The sequence below is a fragment of the Phasianus colchicus genome, chromosome 30 (assembly GCF_987193195.1).
Source record: "Phasianus colchicus chromosome 30, bPhaCol1.hap1.1, whole genome shotgun sequence".
NCBI classification, from domain to species: Eukaryota; Metazoa; Chordata; class Aves; order Galliformes; family Phasianidae; genus Phasianus; species Phasianus colchicus.
In genome coordinates this window covers 403,773-424,177 of record NC_143465.1, presented here as the reverse complement: position 1 = coordinate 424,177, position 20,405 = coordinate 403,773, and the positions used below count along the sequence as shown (strand labels likewise).

The window sequence follows — 20,405 nt, the reverse complement described above, 5'->3', positions numbered from 1 at the left end:
CGTTGGGCGTCACTCCTGGCAGCTGGCGCCGGGTGTCACCGTCATGCAGAGGGGACAAAAAAAACTCTGGGGACATTGAGCCGAAGCTGGGGACACCGTGACCACCTGGAGGACTTCCCAGGGAAGTGGGAACACCACATGACAATGTCACACCACCAAAATTGGGGACATCCCTGTGTCACACCCCAAAGCTTGGGACACCTTCATGGCACCCTGGTGGTGTCATATCCTAGAGTTGTGAACACCCCCCAGAGTTTGGGACAGCCCTCTGGAGACGCCATCTGTGCCCTCCCCCACAGAAAACATTGTTCCCATGGGGCGGGGTTGACACCCCTCACTTTTCTAATTAAGGTTTATTTTTGATAATGGAGGTTGGGGGATGTCCTCCCCATGTAAGTGATAAAGGGCAGAGGAGCGGCTGTGGGGCTCCATGCGTCACACTGGGGATGAACTCTGGGGACAGAGGTGACTGCAGCATTCTGGCCCCATCGCCCCTATGGCTCTATAACCAGTACAGCTCCATCTCGTAGCCATCCCTCGTCCGTATCCCACAACGTTATCCCATCCCATATCCATCATATCCACCCCACAGCCATCTCAAACCCATCCCATATCCATACCCCCACATCCTATCCCCATCCTTAACCCTATATCCATAGCCATTCCGAATCCTTATCCCCACATGCATCCCATGTCCATTCCATCTACTTATCCCATGCCACTATCATCCCAATCCCATCCCGTGTCCATATTTCATCCCCAATCCATCCCACATTCTTCAGTGTTGGTCCCATGTCCATCCCAAGCCCATCCCATATATATTCCATTTTCCTATCTCCCATTCCATATCCACCCCATATCCATATCCCCACACCCCAACCCTACATTTCACATCCCAGTGCACATCCAACATCCCAAGCCCAGTTCCAAACCTCATATCCCAACCCCACATCCAAGCCCCACCTCCCACCTGTCAATCCCATTCCCATCTCGCACCCCCTATAGCAGTAGGGCGCACCCCGAGGCCCCACCCACGGCCCGCCCCCTGCCGCGCTCCTCCCACCAACAGCGCAGCGTAACGCCGCACCGCCCCCGGGCTCTCATTGGGCAGGTGCCGGACCGTCCCAGCCCCGGGCTCTCATTGGTCAGGTGCCGGTCCGTCCCGCCCCCGGGCTCTCGTTGGGCACGTGCCGATCCGTTCCGCCCCCGGGCTCTCGTTGGTCAGCGGCAGCGGCGCCGGCTCCGATTGGCTGAGGCGCGGCGCGCGGGAACGGCCGTTGGCAGCCGGCCTAGAGCTCTTCTCCCCTCAGGCGGCGGCGCTCCCGCAGCCCTGGCCGCCCCGCACCGCCGCTGCGCGCCGGAGCTGTCCGGGCAGCACCGAGACGGAACCGCGGCACGACGGGAGCGGTGCTGAGCACAGCAGAGCCGGAGCCGGGAGGGACAGAGAGCGGCGCCGGGACAGGGGAGGAAGCCTGGTGGAGTGAGGGGCTGGGAAGGCGGGGGGGGGATAGGGAGGCAGGCGGGGCTGCAGCGGCTGTGGTATCGGGGTACATGGGGCGATAGGGGTGGGTACAAAGGGATTTAGGGCAGCAGAGGGCTGTGAGGGGGAAACGGGGGGACACGGTGCTATAGGGAGCATTGGGGGGTGGGAGGGGCTGGCGAGAGCTACGGGGAGGGATATAGGGGGCTGGGGGAGGACCTAAGAAACTGTGGCTCTATGAGTGGCTGTAGGGGGAATGGAGGTGGGATAGAAGGGGATGTGGGGCTACAGGGAGCAGCGGGAGGGCTGTAGGCGTGGTATAGAGAAACAGGCATGACAGGGGTCTGTGGGTGGGATTGGGGGGGAAGTAGAGAGGTGTAAGGTTATAAAAGGCTGCAGAGAGACAATAGGGGGTTTGCGTGGGCACAGTGAAATAGAGGGTAATGTGGGGTGACACCAGGCACAAGACGGGAATGTGAGAGAGAAGACCCAGTTGGAGGCACAGATAGAGGCAAGCTGAGGGGGATAAAGAGGGAGAATCTCAACGGGGCGGGGAAAAAAAAAAAACAAAAGGAAAAATGAGAATGAAAAGTAAGAAAAAAAAAAAGATGGAAAAAGAAAAAAAAAATGGAAGTGCTGAAAACAGAAAAAAAGAGGCACAGAGGAGGAAAAAAAGTAAAAAGCAATCCATGTATATCAAGAGAAAGCAAGTAGGAAAGCTAACTGCAGCAGAGCAAAGGAAAGCAACCTTGCAGGAATGGAGGAGTGTGGGAAGAGCTGAGCCCCGGCCTGGCACAGGAGCTGCACGGCAGGAGAAGAAGCTGAGCCCAAAGGTAAGAGGAGCTCCTTGGGGCTTTTTGTGGGCTTGAAGCAAAGCTGAGAAGCCGTGCCCGGGAGGAGGTGTGGGTAGCTCCAGGCCACCTTGCTGTCTCCCCAGGAGATGCGGGCTGTGGGCTAGGCAGTGGGCAGGAGTGCTGGCCTGAAGCAAGCATCTGTGTGGAGAAAGGCAAAGGGCGGAGGAGGTTGAAGGGGAGCTACCGGGCATGGGCTTGCTCAGCAAGGGGAGCAGAAGCCTGAAGGGCACGAGAAGGGAATAGAGAAGGGCATGCAGAAGGAGAGAAGCTGCGAGCAGAGTTAAGAGGCACTTGTCAGAGCAGCAAGCAGAGCAGGCAAGTGTTGAGATTGGGAGTGAGTAGCAGGAAAAGGCAAGAGCACCAAGAAAAAGGAGGCGAGGGGCAAGCAGCTCAGGTAGGGAAAAGGAAGGGCATGCAGCTCAGGTAGGGAAGGGAGGGGACAGCAGCTCAGGTAGGGAAAAGGAAGGGCATGCAGCTCAGGTAGGGAAAAGGAAGGGGACAGCAGCTAAGCTAGGAAAGTGAATGGATAGCAGGTGAGGTAGGTAAGTGAGGGGACAACCAGTAAGGAAGCCAAGTGAGCAAACATCTGCTCAAGTACGTAGTGAGGGGCAAGGAGCTCAGCTAGGTAAGTTAGGGGGAAGCAGCTCAGGTAGGGAATGAGAGGGGCCAGCAGCTCAGCTGGGAAAGCGAGGGGCAAGCAGGTCAGCTAGGTAATTTTTGGAACAAGCAGCTCAGGTAGGTAAAGGAAGGGACAGCAGCTCAGGTAAGAAGAGCAGGCAAGGGAATGGTAGGATAGGGCAAGGGGGGAGGTGAGGGAGAAAAGAAAGAATGGGGAGGGTAGGGAGGGCTTAAAGGGGGTTTCAGGAGTACCTATGATTATAAAAAAAAAAAAAAGAAAAATGAAAAACAAGAAAAAAAGGTGAAAGAAAAAAGAGAAAGGGAAAAAAAAGAGTAATAAAGGAAAAAAATAAAACAGGAAAAAAGAAAAAAAATGGAAAACAAAAAGAGAAAACCAAGATGAAAAAGAAAAAATGAAAATAGAAAAAAATGAGAAAAGAGAGAGAAAAATGAAATAAAAAAGAAAAGTGCAATGAAAAAAAAAAGAAAAAAGGAATAAAAAAAAAAAGAAAAAAAGAGTGAAAATGAAAAAAGAAAACCAAGATGAAAATGAGAAAAAATAGATGAAAACAAAAAGAAAAGGAAAAGAGAAAAAAAAAAAGAACAAGTGCAATGAAATGAAAAAAGAAACGAAAGCATAAAAAAAGAAGAAAAAGAAAAAAGCCCAAAAAGGTCAGAAAAAAAAGAAATGAGAAAAGAAGAAAAAAGCCAAGTAAACAGTCAAGAATAACAGCTGAGAAAAGACTGGATGGCCAAAATGTAGAGAAAGCAAAGCAGAGCACAGCAAGGGAAAGCAAGGCGAGAGTAGCAGCAAAAGGCAGGAGAATGAAGAAGGAGGGAGTGAAGAGCAGGAAAGGTGAGTTTGCCATAAGGCAAGGGGGAAGGGGAGGGGAAAGGCAGAAAAGGGGGGGTACGGGAGGGGAGGGGAAGGGAAGGAGGGGGGGAGAGGAGAGAGGGGAGGGGAGGAAGGGAAATATGCGAGGGAGGGTTGAGGGGAGGGGGAGGGGAGGGTTGAAGGGAAAATAGAGAAAGAAGAGGCAAAGAAGAGACTCAAAAGTACAAAGCGGTGCACGTAAATGTAGAGGAAGCAAGTAGGGAAGCTAAGGGTAGCAGGGCAAAGGAAAGCAAAGGAAGGCAGTGAATGAGAGAAAGCAATCTTACAGGAATGGTGGAGTGTGGGAAGAGCTGAGCCCCGGCCTGGCACAGGAGCTGCACGGCAGGAGAAGAAGCTGAGCCCAAAGGTAAGAGGAGCTCCTTGGGGCTTTTTGTGGGCTTGAAGCAAAGCTGAGAAGCCGTGCCCGGGAGGAGGTGTGGGTAGCTCCAGGCCACCTTGCTGTCTCCCCAGGAGATGCGGGCTGTGGGCTAGGCAGCGGGCAGGAGTGCTGGCCAGAAGCAAGCATCTGTGTGGAGAAAGGCAAAGGGCGGAGGAGGTTGAAGGGGAGCTACCGGGCATGGGCTTGCTCAGCAAGGGGAGCAGAAGCCTGAAGGGCACGAGAAGGGAATAGAGAAGGGCATGCAGAAGGAGAGAAGCTGCGAGCAGAGTTAAGAGGCACTTGTCAGAGCAGCAAGCAGAGCAGGCAAGTGTTGAGATTGGGAGTGAGTAGCAGGAAAAGGCAAGAGCACCAAGAAAAAGGAGGCGAGGGGCAAGCAGCTCAGGTAGGGAAAAGGAAGGGCATGCAGCTCAGGTAGGGAAGGGAGGGGACAGCAGCTCAGGTAGGGAAAAGGAAGGGCATGCAGCTCAGGTAGGGAAGGGAGGGGACAGCAGCTCAGGTAGGGAAAAGGAAGGGCATGCAGCTCAGGTAGGGAAAAGGAAGGGGACAGCAGCTAAGCTAGGAAAGTGAATGGATAGCAGGTGAGGTAGGTAAGTGAGGGGACAACCAGTAAGGAAGCCAAGTGAGCAAACATCTGCTCAAGTACGTAGTGAGGGGCAAGGAGCTCAGCTAGGTAAGTTAGGGGGAAGCAGCTCAGGTAGGGAATGAGAGGGGCCAGCAGCTCAGCTGGGAAAGCGAGGGGCAAGCAGGTCAGCTAGGTAATTTTTGGAACAAGCAGCTCAGGTAGGTAAAGGAAGGGACAGCAGCTCAGGTAAGAAGAGCAGGCAAGGGAATGGTAGGATAGGGCAAGGGGGGAGGTGAGGGAGAAAAGAAAGAATGGGGAGGGTAGGGAGGGCTTAAAGGGGGTTTCAGGAGTACCTATGATTATAAAAAAAAAAAAAAGAAAAATGAAAAACAAGAAAAAAAGGTGAAAGAAAAAAGAGAAAGGGAAAAAAAAGAGTAATAAAGGAAAAAAATAAAACAGGAAAAAAGAAAAAAAATGGAAAACAAAAAGAGAAAACCAAGATGAAAAAGAAAAAATGAAAATAGAAAAAAATGAGAAAAGAGAGAGAAAAATGAAATAAAAAAGAAAAGTGCAATGAAAAAAAAAAGAAAAAAGGAATAAAAAAAAAAGAAAAAAAGAGTGAAAATGAAAAAAGAAAACCAAGATGAAAATGAGAAAAAATAGATGAAAACAAAAAGAAAAGGAAAAGAGAAAAAAAAAAAAGAACGAGTGCAATGAAATGAAAAAAGAAACGAAAGCATAAAAAAAGAAGAAAAAGAAAAAAGCCCAAAAAGGTCAGAAAAAAAAGAAATGAGAAAAGAAGAAAAAAGCCAAGTAAACAGTCAAGAATAACAGCTGAGAAAAGACTGGATGGCCAAAATGTAGAGAAAGCAAAGCAGAGCACAGCAAGGGAAAGCAAGGCGAGAGTAGCAGCAAAAGGCAGGAGAATGAAGAAGGAGGGAGTGAAGAGCAGGAAAGGTGAGTTTGCCATAAGGCAAGGGGAAGGGGAGGGGAAAGGGAGAAAAGGGGGTATGGGAGGGGAGGGGAAGGGAAGGAGGGGGGAGAGGAGAGAGGGGAGGGGAGGAAGGGAAAAATGGGAGGGCTGAGCCCCCGCCTGGCACAGGAGCTGCGCGGCAGGAGAAGAAGCTGAGCCCAAAGGTAAGAGGAGCTCCTTGGGGTTTTTTGTGGGCTTGAAGCAAAGCTGAGAAGCCGTGCCCGGGAGGAGGTGTGGGTAGCTCCAGGCCACCTTGCTGTCTCCCCAAGAGATGCGGGCTGTGGGCTAGGCAGCGGGCAGGAGTGCTGGCCAGAAGCAAGCATCTGTGTGGAGAAAGGCAAAGGGCGGAGGAGGTTGAAGGGGAGCTACCGGGCATGGGCTTGCTCAGCAAGGGGAGCAGAAGCCTGAAGGGCACGAGAAGGGAATAGAGAAGGGCATGCAGGAGAGAAGCTGCGAGCAGAGTTAAGAGGCACTTGTCAGAGCAGCAAGCAGAGCAGGCAAGTGTTGAGATTGGGAGTGAGTAGCAGGAAAAGGCAAGAGCACCAAGAAAAAGGAGGCGAGGGGCATGCAGCTCAGGTAGGGAAAAGGAAGGGCATGCAGCTCAGGTAGGGAAAAGGAAGGGCATGCAGCTCAGCTAGGGAAAAAGGAGGGCACAGCAGCTAAGCTGTGTGTTATGGGAAGTAATGTCAGTGATCTGAATGGCAGTAACCTGCTGTTCTGCATGGGGCTGTTGTGGAAGTTTACTGTTCAGACTTTCTTAGTGAGCTCTCCCTAGATTGTTTCTGTCCTATTTCTACACTTGCTTTGTTTTTTTCCAGTCCTCTATAATGAACAGCCCTGTGGCAACGATGCGGAATCTGCACCTGAAGGACTGAGAGGAAGAACATCAGAAGGCAGCAGCTGCAGTGTGTGGTGTTACAGGGCAGTGCTGCGAGTGCCGCCCAACTTGGCACTCCATGTCTTATCTGGTTGTACTCAATCAATAAATGATCACAATTACGGACTCAAAAAGAATAAGGCTGTCTTTTTCACCTTAGAGGAAAAAGGGGGCGATGGCAAGGAATGAGAGGCAGGTGAGGTCAGCTGTACAAAATCCCAACACAGATGGATAAGCTGCTTCATTAACAAGTCCAGCTTTTTCTGCGGCGGTGACCAGCATCTGTGCTGTTGTTTATCTGCAGTCAGGAATGTCATATTGCCTCTTTTTTCAACCCCCATTTACTCTTTCACAAAAGAGTATCAACTTTTGATACTGGTTCTGCAAACTGGGGAAGAGTAGCTTACAGAATGCCAACTGCTGCAGGGGACAGGTTGGAAGACAGCTGCTCCACCCGCCCATCTGCCACGGCAGCTCCTTGCTGGATGTGCCTGTGATAACTGCTTAGCTCCTGCCAGCAATCCCCTCACAATGGGGAGGAGAGCAGCACTTGCACAGTTGGTTTTACAAGCACTAAACAAGCACAACTAAAGCGCTCAAGGGAGACTGTCTTCAAGCACAGTCACAGAATGTCTGTTATACTGAAGACTAAAGGATATCACTTCCAATTGGCATCAGGGAGAAGACACAGAATAGGAGAATCACAGAATTGCCAGGGTTGGAAGGGACCTCAAGGATCATGAATCTCCAACCCCCCTGCTACATGCAGGGCCACCAACCTCCACATTTCACACTAGACCAGGCTGCCCAGGTTCCCATCCAATCTGGCCTTGAACACCTCCAGGGATGGATGGGGCATCCACAATCTCTCTGGGCAGCTGTTCCAGCACCTGACCACTCTCTGTAAAGAACTTCCCCCTGACATCCACCCTAAATCTTCCCTCCCTCAACTTCAAACCATTTCCCCTCGTCCTGCAGTTTTCTACCCTTTCCAAGAGTTGACTTCCCTCCTGCTTGTAGGCTCCCTTTAGGTGCTGAAATGCTGCAATGAGGTCACCCTGCAGCCTTCTTTTCTCCAGGCTGAACAAGCCCAGCTCCCTCAGCCTGTCCTCATAAGGGAGGTGCTCCAGTCCCCTGATCATCTTTGTGGCCCTCCTCTGGATCCTCTCCAACAGCTCCCTGTCTTTCTTGTACTGGGGGCTCCAGACGTGGTCGCAGTACTGCAGATGGGGCCTCACAAGAGCGGAGTAGAGGGGGACAATCACCTCCCTGTCCCTGCTGGCCACCCCTCTTCTGATGGAGCCCAGGATTCCATTTGCTTTCCCACCTGCAAGGGCACGCTGCTGGCTCATGCTAAGCTTTTCATCTATCAGGACCCCCAGGTCCTTCTCCACGGGGCTGCTCTCAAGGACCGCTCCTTCCAGTCTGTATGGATGCCTGGGATTCCTCCGGCCCAAGTGCAAAACCTTGCACTGTGCTGTGTAGGACCTGATCAGGTTCACCCGGGTCCGCCTTTCCAACCTGTCGAGGTCCCTCCGAATGGCATCCCTTCCTTCAGCCGTGTCAACCGCACCGCTCAGCTTGGTGTTGTCAGCAAACTTGCTGAGGGTGCACTCGATTCCACCATCCATGTCGTTGATAAAGGTGCTAAAGAGCACCGGTCCCAAGACAGAGCCCTGGGGATGCCGCTCGTTACTGGCCTCACCTGGACATAGGGCCATTAATAACCACTCTTTGTCTGAGGCCTTACAACAAATTCCTTATCCATCGAGTGGTCCACCCATCAAATCCACATCCCTCCGGTTTGGAGATAAGGATGTGGTGGGGGACCGTGTCAAAGGCCGTGCTCAAGTCCGGGGAAATGACGTCAGTCACCCTCCCCTTGTCCACCGATACCGTCACTCCATCACAGAAGGCCACCAGATTGGTTAAGCATGACTTCCCCTGCTGAAGCCGTGCTGGCTGTCTCGGATCACACGCTCACTCCTCATGTGATCAAGCATGTCATCCAGGAGGATCTGTCCCATCATCTTCCCAGGCACAGAGGTGAGACTCACCGGCCTGTAGTTCCTGTGTCCTCCTTGCTCCCTTTCTTGCCAACGGCAGTGACGTGACCCTTCCTTCAGGCATCCGGGACCTCACCTGACAGCCACGACTTCTCAAATATGATGGAGAGCGGCTCGGCAGCCAGCTTCTTCAGAGCCCTGAGATGCACGCCATCCTGCCCATAGACTTGTACACGTTCAGTCTCACATCTCACCATCTATCTGCTCCATAGACTTGCACACGTTCAATCTCATCAGGCAGTCTCTCTGCTCTGCCCTCACAGCAGGGGGTATTTACCACCCCGGTCCCCACCTGGAGGTTTATGGATGCAGGGCTCAGGGACGTGACAAACACTGGAATCCTGGCTGCCAGTGAAGACCGAGGCACAGAACTCATTCTGTACCTCAGCCTTCTCTCCATCTGTTGCAGGCAGTTCTCCTTTTACATTTACAAAGGAGGCACACTTGCTTTGACCTGTCTCTTCTGGCCAATGCACGTGTAGAAAGTCTTCCTGTTGTTTTTCACGCCCCTCTCCAAGTTCAGTTCTGCGCCTTGTGTTTCCTGATCCCACGTCTGCAGGTCCAGACATCCCTGTATTCTTCCCAGGTGACACGGCCTGTTAGCCCTGTATTGCTCCAGGTGACACGGCCTGTTTGTTAGCCCTGTATTGCTCCAGGTGACACGGCCTGTTAGCAGAGCTTGTTGCTCCTTGCTTTGCCCCCAGCTGCCCAGCAGGTCTGCGCCGAGCCGATGGGCTTCCTGCGTCCTCTGCTTTCTATTCAGAGGGACGGAGAGCTCTTGTGCTCTCAGAAGGGAAGGCAGCCTTGAAGAGCAGCCAGCTTTGCTCACCATCTTTGTTTTTACAGACAGATCCCCAGAGATCTGGGCCATCAGCCCGTGAAAGCTTAAAGCTCGCCGTCCCAAAGCTCAGGTCCTGCCCCACTCCTTGCCATGCCCACATCCCTCGGATCACCAACCCCACAAGCCGTGCTCACTGCAGCCAGGCTGCCCCAACCTGAACGCCTTTCACTCATCATCTCCTCCGCACTGCTGAGCAGCAGATCCAGCCACGCTTCACCTCTGGTCGGTCTGCCCAACGCCCGGAGCACAAAGTGACCATGGCTGCATTCCAGGAGCCTCCTGGAGCTCCTGGAGCTGGCCGTCTGTCCTTCCAGCAGATCTCCAATGGCTGCAGTCCTATTTTTGTAAAGATAACTGGTATTTCTGGGAGGAAATGTCCTATTTTTGGGAGAAAATGTCATACTGAGGACTGTAATGTCATATTGTTTGGAGAAAACATGAGGTATTTCTAAGAAAACTGTGACTCCCTGGAGAAAGTATCACATTATGGGGAAGGGGGGGTATTGTAATGTTGTATTTTTTGGAGGAAACATGAAGTATTTCTAAGGAAACTGATATTTCTGGGAGGAAATATCATAATTTTGGAAGAAAATTTCATATATCTCTGATAAAGCTGGCATTCTGGGAGAAAATATCATGGATTTTGGAGAATGCTTGTATTTCCGGGAGAAAATATCGCATTTTTTGGAACAAATTGTCATATTTAGGATTGAAAAGTGATCTTTCCGGAAGAAAACATCGTGTATTTGGGAGAACACTGATATTTGTGGGTTATAACGTTGTTTTTCGGCACTAGTGACACGAGAGGAGAGGCCGAAACCCAGCTCACTACAAGCTCCCTTCAGGTAGTTCTAGAGAGCAGTAAGGTCTTCCTGAGCCTCCTCTTCTCCAACTGAACAACCCCAGCTCCTTCAGCCGCTCCTCGTGAGCTCTGTGCTCCAGACCCCTCGCCAGCCTTGGCGCCCTTCTTTGAACCCGCTCCAGGGCCTCGATGTCTTTCTGGCAGTGAGGGGCCCAAAAGTGGACACAGCACTCGAGGTGCGGCCTCACCAGAGCTGAGGACAGGGGGACAATCACTGCCCTGTTCCTGCTGGCCACACCGTTCCCAATGCAGGCCAGGATGCCATTGGCCTTCTTGGCCACCCGGGCACACTGCTGGCTCATTTCAGCCCAGCATCCATCAACACCCCCAGGTCCACTTCCTCTACGCATCTTCCAGCCGCTCCGCCCCCAGCCTGTAGCGTCGCCTGGGGTTGTTGCAGCCAAAGCGCAGGACCTGGCCTTTGGCCTTGTTGGAACTCATCCCATTGGCTTCAGCCCAGCTCTCCAGCCTGTCCAGATCCCTCTGTGGGGCCTCGCTACCCCCAGGCAGATCCACACTTCCAGCCAGCCTGGTGTCATCCGCAAACTTCCCGAGGGTGCACTCAGTGCCCTCAGCTCATCAAGAAAGATCTTGAGGAGGACAGGCCCCAGCACCGACCCCTGGGGAACAGCACTGTGACCCACAGATACCACTTTTCTCACAGATACGTGACATTTTCATCCGGGAACACTATTTTAGTCCCCTACACATGATCTCTTCCACCAAAAAACAAGGACATTTTCTCCCAGGTAGACCACTTTTCTCCTAACTATGTGACCGATTATCCGGGAAATACCCATTTTTTCCTAAAAATATGGCGTTTACTCCCAGAAATACCAGCTTTCTCACATACATGTGATCTTTTCCCCCCAAAACAAGACATTTTCTCCCAGAAATACCACTACGCTTAGAAATACCTCACGTTTCATCCCAAGAATACTACTTGACGCTCCTCAGGATCACACTTACTCCCAGAAAAATGGCAGTTTCTTCCAGATAGACCAGTTTTCTCCCAAATACATGACATTTTCTCCAAGATAGACCACTTTTCTCCCAAAGACGGGACATATTCCCCCAGAAATACCAGCTTCGTCTTAAAAATACGGCCTTTTTTCCCAAAATACCAGCTTTCTCACAAACACCTGTCATTTTCCAACCAAGGATGCTACTATCTCCCAGAAACAGCAGTTTTCTGAGAAATACCTGACATTTTCTCTCAAAAGTACCACTTGGCACTCCTCAAGAGGACATTTTCTCCCATATTTACCGTATTTTCTCCCCAAAGGACCAGTCGTCACACCAAAAATACCACAGTTGCTCTCGAATAGAAGACATTCTCTCCCACCATTTCCGAGTTCTCTCCCTCAAGTATGTCATTTTCTCCCAGAAATACCACATTTCAGTGGTAAATTTCACCTTCTCTTCCAAAAAGAGGATATTTTCTCCCAGAAATACCCCTTCTCTTAGAACTACCACACGTTTTCTCCCAAAAATACTGGATGACAAAACCAAATGGGACACTTGCAACCAAGAAGAGGACTGGCACAACTGCAGAGCGGTGCCATCCTCATTGAAGAGGTGACGAGGAGTGTACAGGGAGGGGAGCTGGGGACAGTCGGGGGACATGTGGGGTCTGCTGTGGGTGTGACATGGGGTCGGTGGTGTCACCATTGTTGGTTCTTCCCTTCACTGGATGCCACTGGGAGTCGTTGAGTGTCACTGTCTTCAGGTGACACCGTGACACAGGGTGACCTCGATGTGGAACAGCCGTGACGCAGTGTCCCCATCCCTGGCTGTCACTGTTGTTACCGTCATCTGGTGTCACCGTCACTTGTGTGCCACCATCTATCGGGTGACACCATTCCCTGTACTCTGACCACCGCATAGGGCCAGGCACAGGCAGCTCTGCGTTGTCACCATGCTGTCACTGAGCCTCTCACTGTTCTTTGTCACCCCTCCAGGCCCACCTAGAGCTGGACCTGGTGACACTGGAGTCCTCTGGCGCTGTCACCATCGTCTGACATGAGGATGTGGACACGCACGGTGGTGAACTCTGTGCCACCACCAGAGGGGACTGTGTGACACCAGCGTGGCACAGCCGTGACGCGGTGTCATCGTCATCGGGTGTCGCGTTCGGCAGCCAGCATCGGGTGTCACCGTCATGCAGAGGGGACAAAAGGACCCCCTGGGGACGTTGAGCCGAAGCTGGGGACACTGTAACCAGCTGGAGGACTTCCTGGAGAAGTGGGGACACAGCATCGTGCTGTCACACCACCAAAGTTGGGGACACCTTCATGGCACCCTGGTGGTGTCACGTACTGGAGATGGGGACACCCCCACAGTGTCACCCCCACGGACCACTTTGTTCCCATGGGTCGGGGGTTGACACCCCTCACTTTTGCAATTAAGGTTTATTTTTCGATAATGGGGGTTAGAGGATGTCCTCCCCCATGTCCCCATGTAAACTAAGCATGCACGCTGCAGTTTTCAGCCTAGGCTTTTAAGAGCAAAGCCAGAAAATTCCACACCGCTCAGTACAAAGCTGTGCGATGATGAGAGTGACTCAAGCTCTGCCCAAAGGATGAAAAGTAGCATCAAAACGGCTGAAGAGAGGGGGGACAATGAGGCAAGGTAGCACTGCAGAGAAGTCAGGAGAACACCTCTGCCTTCCGGGATCAGGCAGCTGGCGGAGCCTCTCTTCCCCCAACAGAGACGCCTGCAGGGTGAGGGGCACACGCTCACTTCTGCTCAGTGCTGCCCCGAGAAACTCAGACAGCTCGAGACAGCTGTTCTCTAACTCAGCGCGCCTGTGCTCAGGCCGTGCTACTCGCATTCTGTGCACGTGCTTTGCAGGCAGTGCGTTTATGGGCAGGGCCAAGGACTGGTGCATCCATTGCTTCTATAACCTGCAGCATCCCCTGATGGAGATGTGGGAGTTCTGACCCAGCGCCGCGAGTGGAATAACGAGGAGGTGGTGCAGCAGCTCACTGAGTGCCACTGGACAAATCAGGCCGTGCGCTCTTTGTGAATACAAAGCTCCAATTGTTTATTGATGGACTGCAACCAGAGTGCCAAGTTGGGCTGCTGCCACGAAGCCGCTGCCTTCTGATGCTCCTCCACTCAGTCCTTCAGCTGCAGCTTCTCCATCATCTCCACAAGGCTGTTCATTGTGGAGGACTGGAAAGAAAGAAAGCGAGCGTCAAAGTAGGACACCGCTTCCCCCAGCATTCTACAATCCCCTTCACGTCTGACAGACAGAGAACTACAAGAGCCGTGTCTGTGCTCACCGAGGACTCACCTCTGCACGTGCAGCGGCAGCTCTCAGAGCAGCCTTCTTCATTTCTGCTCTCCTCTCTTTTTGTCGTTGTCGTCTTGCTATAGAGAAAGAGGAGAGAAATTCAGTTTGTCAACAGCAAAACCGCGGAAACATGGGTACATGAAAACAGGCTAGGAAGCCTCTCAGGGAAGGGTATTTCCAGTGGGACAAGCAGAAGGCCGTCATGGATTTCATGGGAAAAGAGAGGGTTACACTTTCTGGCACTTCCTTGCCATTGGACTCGGCAGCCTTCTACTCTTTTCCCCTCTCCGCAGAGAGAAGGAGAAAGCAAAGCAAATCCTAAGCAAACTCCATGCACCTGATAAGGGAAGCACCTCACCAGGGCAGCTGCAGCACCTTCCTACCTCTTCGCTTTGAGGTCCGGAACCGCTCAGTCGGCGCTGGGGCAGGCCCAGGGTGTGTTGCTGGAGCTGGCACACCGCCTCTGCTCTGATGTGGGCTCTGAGCCTTCTCCCCATCGCGCTCCACCTTCACTTGTTTCTTGGCAGGCCACAGCTCTGCTTTTTGCTCCTCTTCCTCCACTCCCTTGCGCTTTCTTGCAGCCATGGTCTTGGAGAGGGAGTGGTTGTCAACTGCAGGGGAAGGTCTTTCCCCTCTGCTGGGACCTGCTGTTCCAGGAAGCCCTCCTGGAGCCTGGAGAGGAGCTTTCGCGTACATCTTGCCGTTTGGCTCAGCACCTCTCCCTGTTCAAATCAAGCAAGGGGAAGCAGCAAGATTAAAAGAGAGTCACACACTGCCTTCGGTCTGCAAAATGGGCCACAATGCTAGGAACTCTCGAGTGTTCACAGCAATGGACCTTGGGATCTTGGCTGAACTGTGGGCCATTTCCAATTGGGACAGGAAAGGCAACTGTAATCCCCAGGGATTAAGATCTCAAGCAACACGCAACGACAGCAGTCCCAGGAAAGGACAGACAGAAAGCCTAACTAGAAAGACAGTGCACCAAACCCAGATGCTGCTGTGTGTCTGTACCTCTCTTGGGGGCTGTGCCACACTCCATGCTCCTCCCCTGGCTTCCTGCAAGGCTGCGCTTCACTGCAAGCCTGCTTGCATCAGCTTCTGTCAGAAAGGAAACAAGAAAGACATGAAGAGCATCTCTTTGGAGGAGCATTTTAGCACAGCCAACCACAAACTTCTGCTCCTCAAGCGTAGTTTCTTCAATTGGCCTTTCTGCTGCTACAACGCTGTGCCATTTCTGCAGTCAGCACAGATCTGCAGTGCCCCTTCTTTTCTCCTCCATCCCACACAGCCCTTCATGCAGCCCTATTTAGAGGCAGGTACCCACACCACAGCTCACAAGAGCTTCTTACCTGGGGAGGCTTTCCGTTTCCCCCCAAGCCCAGCACCATTCCATGGACGCGCAGGCTCCGTCCCTACAACAACAGATTGTGTGTTGATTTCACAGACACCAGGAGCAGCACTGTCCTGTTAGCCCACGTCCACCACAAAAACCAAAAGACACTCTTCTACAGCCAGAACAGAAACTGATCTTTAAACTGCAGTGCGCTTGCACAAAGCACTACTGCTCTCATTCCCGCTCAGGTGGCAGCAGAGGAACCCCAGTCTGCCTGACAGCTCTGCATGCTGCAGAGCAAAGCTGCGTCAGCACACAAAACGCTATCAGCTGCAAAAGTCGAGGCACGGATTTTTTGTCCCTACAGGGAATGCACTCAGCTCTGAGCACCACCACTTACACACACACTTCTGTCTCACTGCTGCCATCTGTTGCTGTCGGCCTCTCTAATGCTTCCACCATGGTTACCGGACACCCCTGCAGTGCTGCACCGCTCAGAAGTAATACTTAAAATGCATTCTTCCATACTTCATGACAGAGGACTGCAGAGACTCACTTTTGCGTGGTGCTAAGGATGGTCCGTCCCCATCGCGTCCCTCTGTGCGCTGCAAGGCGCTGTTGGATCTCTGGCAGCCTGCTGGGTGCTGCTCCCTAGCACAGGGAACCGCGCCGCGCTGCTTCTGAGGAGAGAAATAAAGGAAGGGCCATGGAAACGGCCACCCAACGTTTGCAAAGAGATGCAGCGTTCCAGATGGTGCCAGAGGTGGGTATCAGAGTGCTGAGACGTTAGTTATCACTAACGGAAACATTTGGGAGCGCATTCACAACATCTGCACGCGCTGCAATTTCTGGGCATATCCAGCTTTCTCATCGTTCAGGTGGAGAAGACGGGCGCTCTCAGACATCACTTCGGGGGGTTAAACCAACACACCTGCAAACACCAGCATTATTCCGAGGGAAACAGTGACTTCAGGTGCCACAGTTCAACCCATGCAAAATTACCGTACACAGCCTTAGCTCTTCACCACTATTTCTTCCCCACCCTTTACTACTGCAGGCAGCTAGAACTAACTTCTCAGCAGAAACCCAGGGCAGCTGGCAAACCATAACCAGGTGCAGCTGGCAGGAGGGCAGTGCCCGCTCTCTGCTCCCACCCTGCCCCAGCAGGTTAAGGAGCCTGGCAATGCTGTCCTGTTGCTGCAAGTGCACAACCCAGCCGCTTACTGAGCTAACAAAGGACCAGCAGGGCTCCCCCTGCTCCACCCCTTCCCCTCCAAAACCAGAGAAAGGAGAAACCCAAGCGAAAGAAACCCAGCCATACCTTTCCACGCGCAAAGCAGCGATGGCAACTGCGTCCGTCTCCCTGCTGAGACATGCTGGGGAACGTCTCAGGGGAAGCTCAAGTTCCCGGGGTCCTCTCCACAGGGACTGCCCGCACTGTTGGAAAGAGCTGGCTTCACTCTCTCTTCAAGTGCCTCGATCCCCAAAATCTCCTTTTGGAAAGGAAAAAGGAACCCTAAGGAAAGAACCTGCAAGTGAAAAACAGTGAGGAAGAAGCATTTTCCCAGCATTCTTCTGCTGTGCAGTTTAGACTCTCGGGCAGGGCAATGTCTCGAAACCAGCTGGTTACAAGGACTGTCCCCAAAATACACCCAGCTCCTGTACAGCTGCCATGATTTCTGACAGCAAGCGTTCTCCATCTCCTCAATAGTTACGCGCCTTGAAGCACATGGCTGGTGTTGCTGTCCTGAAGAAAACTCCCTCTGTCTCACTGCCAGCCGGGACGAGGGCTGATGCAGCGTGCCCACCCCAGCCCAGCTTTCCTGCTGAGACACCTCCCGGCAACCACCCAGCACCAAACCCAGCTCACCTGCTCGGCCTGCTCAGCCTGAGCTGTGCCCAGCTCACGCACACGCCGCAGCGGTGCTTCCGACGGGCTCTCGCAGGGTGATCTCTCAAGGAAAGCTCACAGCTCAGTCTCTGCGTGCAGCACACTCACCAGAGCACCAGCTCTGCTCACCGGCTGTGCCACAAACGCTCCCACCTCGGCGATGACTGTGACCTCAGCGAGTGCCTGCATCACTTCTGTGCTTCCATCATAAGCAAAGGGCGTGCTCACCTCCCAGATCCAAATTTTAGGAAACCAACACCACGGTCTCCCAACGGGTTTATTTAAGTAAAAGAACAGAGAAATTAAGATGACCCTCATGCAGCCAGTTCTTGCTCAGGTGCTGCACAATCGGACCAAGGAGATGTTACCCCCAGGCTGCCTCCAGCTTGGAGGATTTGAGCTCCCAAGCAACCAGCAAGCATTTGGACGTGCCCTCCCCCTGCTTTTTACAAGGACAGACGAGTCCTTCTTGGGATGCCAGCTATTCTGCAAAGGCGGAATAGCTCTGTTCTTGGGCCGCAGCTCCTTGGCCACGCGCTTCTCAAATACTGGGGCTGCATTACCTCCTGGGCATCCACACGTGCTCCGACTCTCCCGCAGGGTTTCTGGCTTCCTGCTGGGGAGCTTCTCATCTTCTGCAATATCATTCCTGCCTCCTCTGGTACCATCCTGGGAGATGCTGCAGAGCTCATGAGCCTGAACTACCTTCCTCCCATCAGCAGCTGCTCTTGCTTTAAAGAAGTGCCAGCACCTACGAATCAGCTTGGAGAAAGTAATTCTGGGGACCCAGAGACACTGCAAGTTTCAATGCAGCTCCCACAAGAACGCTGCTGTTAAATCCGTAGAATCATAGAATGGATCAGGTTGGAAAAGACCCGAAAGATCATCGAGTCCAACCACAACCTGACCATACTCCCCTAACTCTAACAACCCACCACTCAATCATGTCCCTGAGCACCACATCCAGAGCTCTTTAAACACGTTCAGGGACAGCCAGGACACATCCCCAATTAGCCAGGACTGCTGAAGGATGATGGAGAGCGGCTTGGCAGCCACGTCTGCCAACCCCCTCAGCACCCCAAGGTTCAATCCATCCGGCCCCATGGCTTTCAAAGCAGGTTTTGTTTCTTTAATTATTGTCTCCCATTCTATCTTTTCTTTTAGAAAGGAATCTAAAAGATGAAAAGTAAGAAAGTACTAAACAAAATGAATCAAAAGAAATGAAAAAAGGAAAGAAAGGGGAAGAGATGAAAAGAGACGGAAAGAAAAGGGGAGAGGGAAAGAAAAGGGGAGAGGGAAAGAAAAGGGGAGAGGGAAAGAAAAGGGGAGAGGGAAAGAAAAGGGGAGAGGGGAAGAAAAGGGGAGAGGGGAAGAAAAGGGGAGAGGGGAAGAAAAGGGGAGAGGGGAAGAAAAGGGGAGAGGGGAAGAAAAGGGGAGAGGGGAAGAAAAGGGGAGAGGGGAAGAAAAGGGGAGAGGGGAAGAAAAGGGGAGAGGGGAAGAAAAGGGGAGAGGGGAAGAAAAGGGGAGAGGGGAAGAAAAGGGGAGAGGGGAAGAAAAGGGGAGAGGGGAAGAAAAGGGGAGAGGGGAAGAAAAGGGGAGAGGGGAAGAAAAGGGGAGAGGGGAAGAAAAGGGGAGAGGGGAAGAAAAGGGGAGAGGGGAAGAAAAGGGGAGAGGGGAAGAAAAGGGGAGAGGGGAAGAAAAGGGGAGAGGGGAAGAAAAGGGGAGAGGGGAAGAAAAGGGGAGAGGGGAAGAAAAGGGGAGAGGGGAAGAAAAGGGGAGAGGGGAAGAAAAGGGGAGAGGGGAAGAAAAGGGGAGAGGGGAAGAAAAGGGGAGAGGGGAAGAAAAGGGGAGAGGGGAAGAAAAGGGGAGAGGGGAAGAAAAGGGGAGAGGGGAAGAAAAGGGGAGAGGGGAAGGAAAGGGGAGAGGGGAAGGAAAGGGGAGAGGGGAAGGAAAGGGGAGAGGGGAAGGAAAGGGGAGAGGGGAAGGAAAGGGGAGAGGGGAAGGAAAGGGGAGAGGGGAAGGAAAGGGGAGAGGGGAAGAAAAGGGGAGAGGGGAAGAAAAGGGGAGAGGGGAAGAAAAGGGGAGAGGGGAAGAAAAGGGGAGAGGGAAAGAAAAGATGGAAAACAGAAAACAAAATGAAAAAAGGAAAAAAAGGAAAGGAAGGGAAGAAAAGAAGAAAAAGGAAAGGAGAAAAAACCATCCTTCCATCACCATTGCTACCACAAGCACTAAACCATATCCTGTAACTCCTAATCCAGATGCCTCATGAACACTGCCAGGGACGGCGACTCCACCACCTTCCTGGGCAGCCATTCCAGTGCCTGGCTGCTCTCTGAGAGAACAAGTTCTTCCTTATGTCTAACCTAAACCTCCTCTGGTACAACTTATGGCCATTTCCTCGGGTCCTGTTTGTTGCCTGGGAGACGAGGCCAAACCCCTCCTCATCACAGCCTCCATTCAGGAAGTTGTAGATTGCAATGAGGTCTCCTCTGAGCCTCCTCTTCTCCAGACTGAACAACCCCAACTCCTTCAGCCGCTCCTCGTAAGGCCTGTGTTCCAGACCCCATACCAGCTTTGTTGCCCTTCTCTGGACACGTTCCAGGGCCTCAATGTCTTTTTTTGTAGTGAGCGGCCCAAAACTGAACACAGTGCTCAATGCGTGGCCTCACCAGGGCTGAGTACAGGGGGATGATTCCCTCCCTGCTCCTGCTGGCCACGCTATTTCTAATGCAAGATGCTGTTGGCCCTCTTGGCCACCTGGGCACACCTCTGTCCCTGGAAAGGTGATGGAACAGCTTGTGCTGGATGCCATCTCCAGACAACTGGAAGAAAAGGAGGTTATCAGGAGTAATCAGCAAGGGTTCACCAGGGGGAGGGCATGCTTGACCAACCTGGTAGCCTTCTACGATGTTGTCACTGGCTGGGTGGATGTAGTGCATGTAGTCTACCTTGCTTTCAGCAAGGCGTTTGATACCGTCTCCCACAACATCCTTATGACAAAGCTGAGGAAGTGTGGACAGATGAGTGGACAGTGAGGTGGGTTGAGAACTGGCTGACTGGCAGAGCGCAGAGGGTCGTCGTTGGCGGTGCAGAGTCCGGTTGGAGACCTGTAACCAGCGGTGTTCCTCAGGGGTCGGTGCTGGGTCCGGTCTTGTTCAACATCTTCATCAATGTCCTCAATGAGGGAATAGTGCTCACCCTCAGCAAGGGTGATCTGTGAGGCCCCGTGTACTGAAAGGCAGCCACACGGTCTCCCATGAGCCTTCTGTTCTCCGGGCTCAACAAGCCCAAACCTCTCAGTCTCTCTCCAAAGGAGACATTCCCGATGCTTTGAAGCCTTTGAAGTCACATTCCTGATGTCCAAGTTACGTGCCCATCATGTGTTAATGCTGTTGTGCCAATCGGTGGGCTCAACAGCTGCAACAAAGACACCAACGTCTTTGGGATAGGCTTATTTTACTGCCTATGACAAAATA

The 20,405-nt window shown here is 52.4% G+C and overlaps 2 protein-coding genes and 1 long non-coding RNA gene across 10 annotated transcripts in view; 1 reads left to right on the top strand and 2 right to left on the bottom strand.

The window, feature by feature from the left end:
* Positions 1 to 20,405, bottom strand: part of LOC149914304 (uncharacterized) — a 162,854-nt gene that overhangs the window by 45,057 nt on the left and 97,392 nt on the right. The window lies entirely within an intron of this gene.
* On the top strand, positions 475 to 5,493 carry LOC149914309 (uncharacterized). 4 transcript variants are annotated; one of them, XR_016460525.1, is made up of 3 exons: positions 475 to 1,475; positions 2,182 to 3,808; positions 4,116 to 5,493. It is a non-coding gene; the product is annotated as an uncharacterized LOC149914309 (long non-coding RNA). The 4 variants fall into 4 exon arrangements; XR_016460526.1 differs by having other exon boundaries at positions 477 to 1,475; positions 2,236 to 3,808; XR_016460524.1 differs by lacking the exon at positions 475 to 1,475 and having other exon boundaries at positions 1,486 to 2,313.
* On the bottom strand, positions 12,877 to 18,317 carry LOC149914308 (zinc finger CCCH domain-containing protein 11A-like). The gene is made up of 7 exons (XM_090127130.1): positions 16,360 to 18,317; positions 15,595 to 15,718; positions 15,055 to 15,117; positions 14,717 to 14,803; positions 14,089 to 14,427; positions 13,706 to 13,782; positions 12,877 to 13,584 (listed from the first exon to the last, which is right to left on the bottom strand). The coding sequence occupies exons 1-7, from the start codon at positions 16,411 to 16,413 to the stop codon at positions 13,528 to 13,530; spliced, it is 801 nt and encodes a 266-aa protein (XP_089983256.1). The 5' UTR covers positions 16,414 to 18,317; the 3' UTR covers positions 12,877 to 13,527.

What these genes read in the sequence shown, in the direction of transcription:
- LOC149914308 (XM_090127130.1), bottom strand. Translation starts at nt 16,413, where the DNA reads ATGTCTCAGCAGGGAGACGGACGCAGTTGCCATCGCTGCTTTGCGCGT. An exon ending in ATCCTTAGCACCACGCAAAA is followed by an intron (nt 15,118 to 15,594) that starts GTGAGTCTCTGC and finishes CTGTTGTTGTAG; the next exon opens with GGACGGAGCCTGCGCGTCCA. An exon ending in CTGCCGCTGCACGTGCAGAG is followed by an intron (nt 13,585 to 13,705) that starts GTGAGTCCTCGG and finishes CTTTCTTTCCAG; the next exon opens with TCCTCCACAATGAACAGCCT.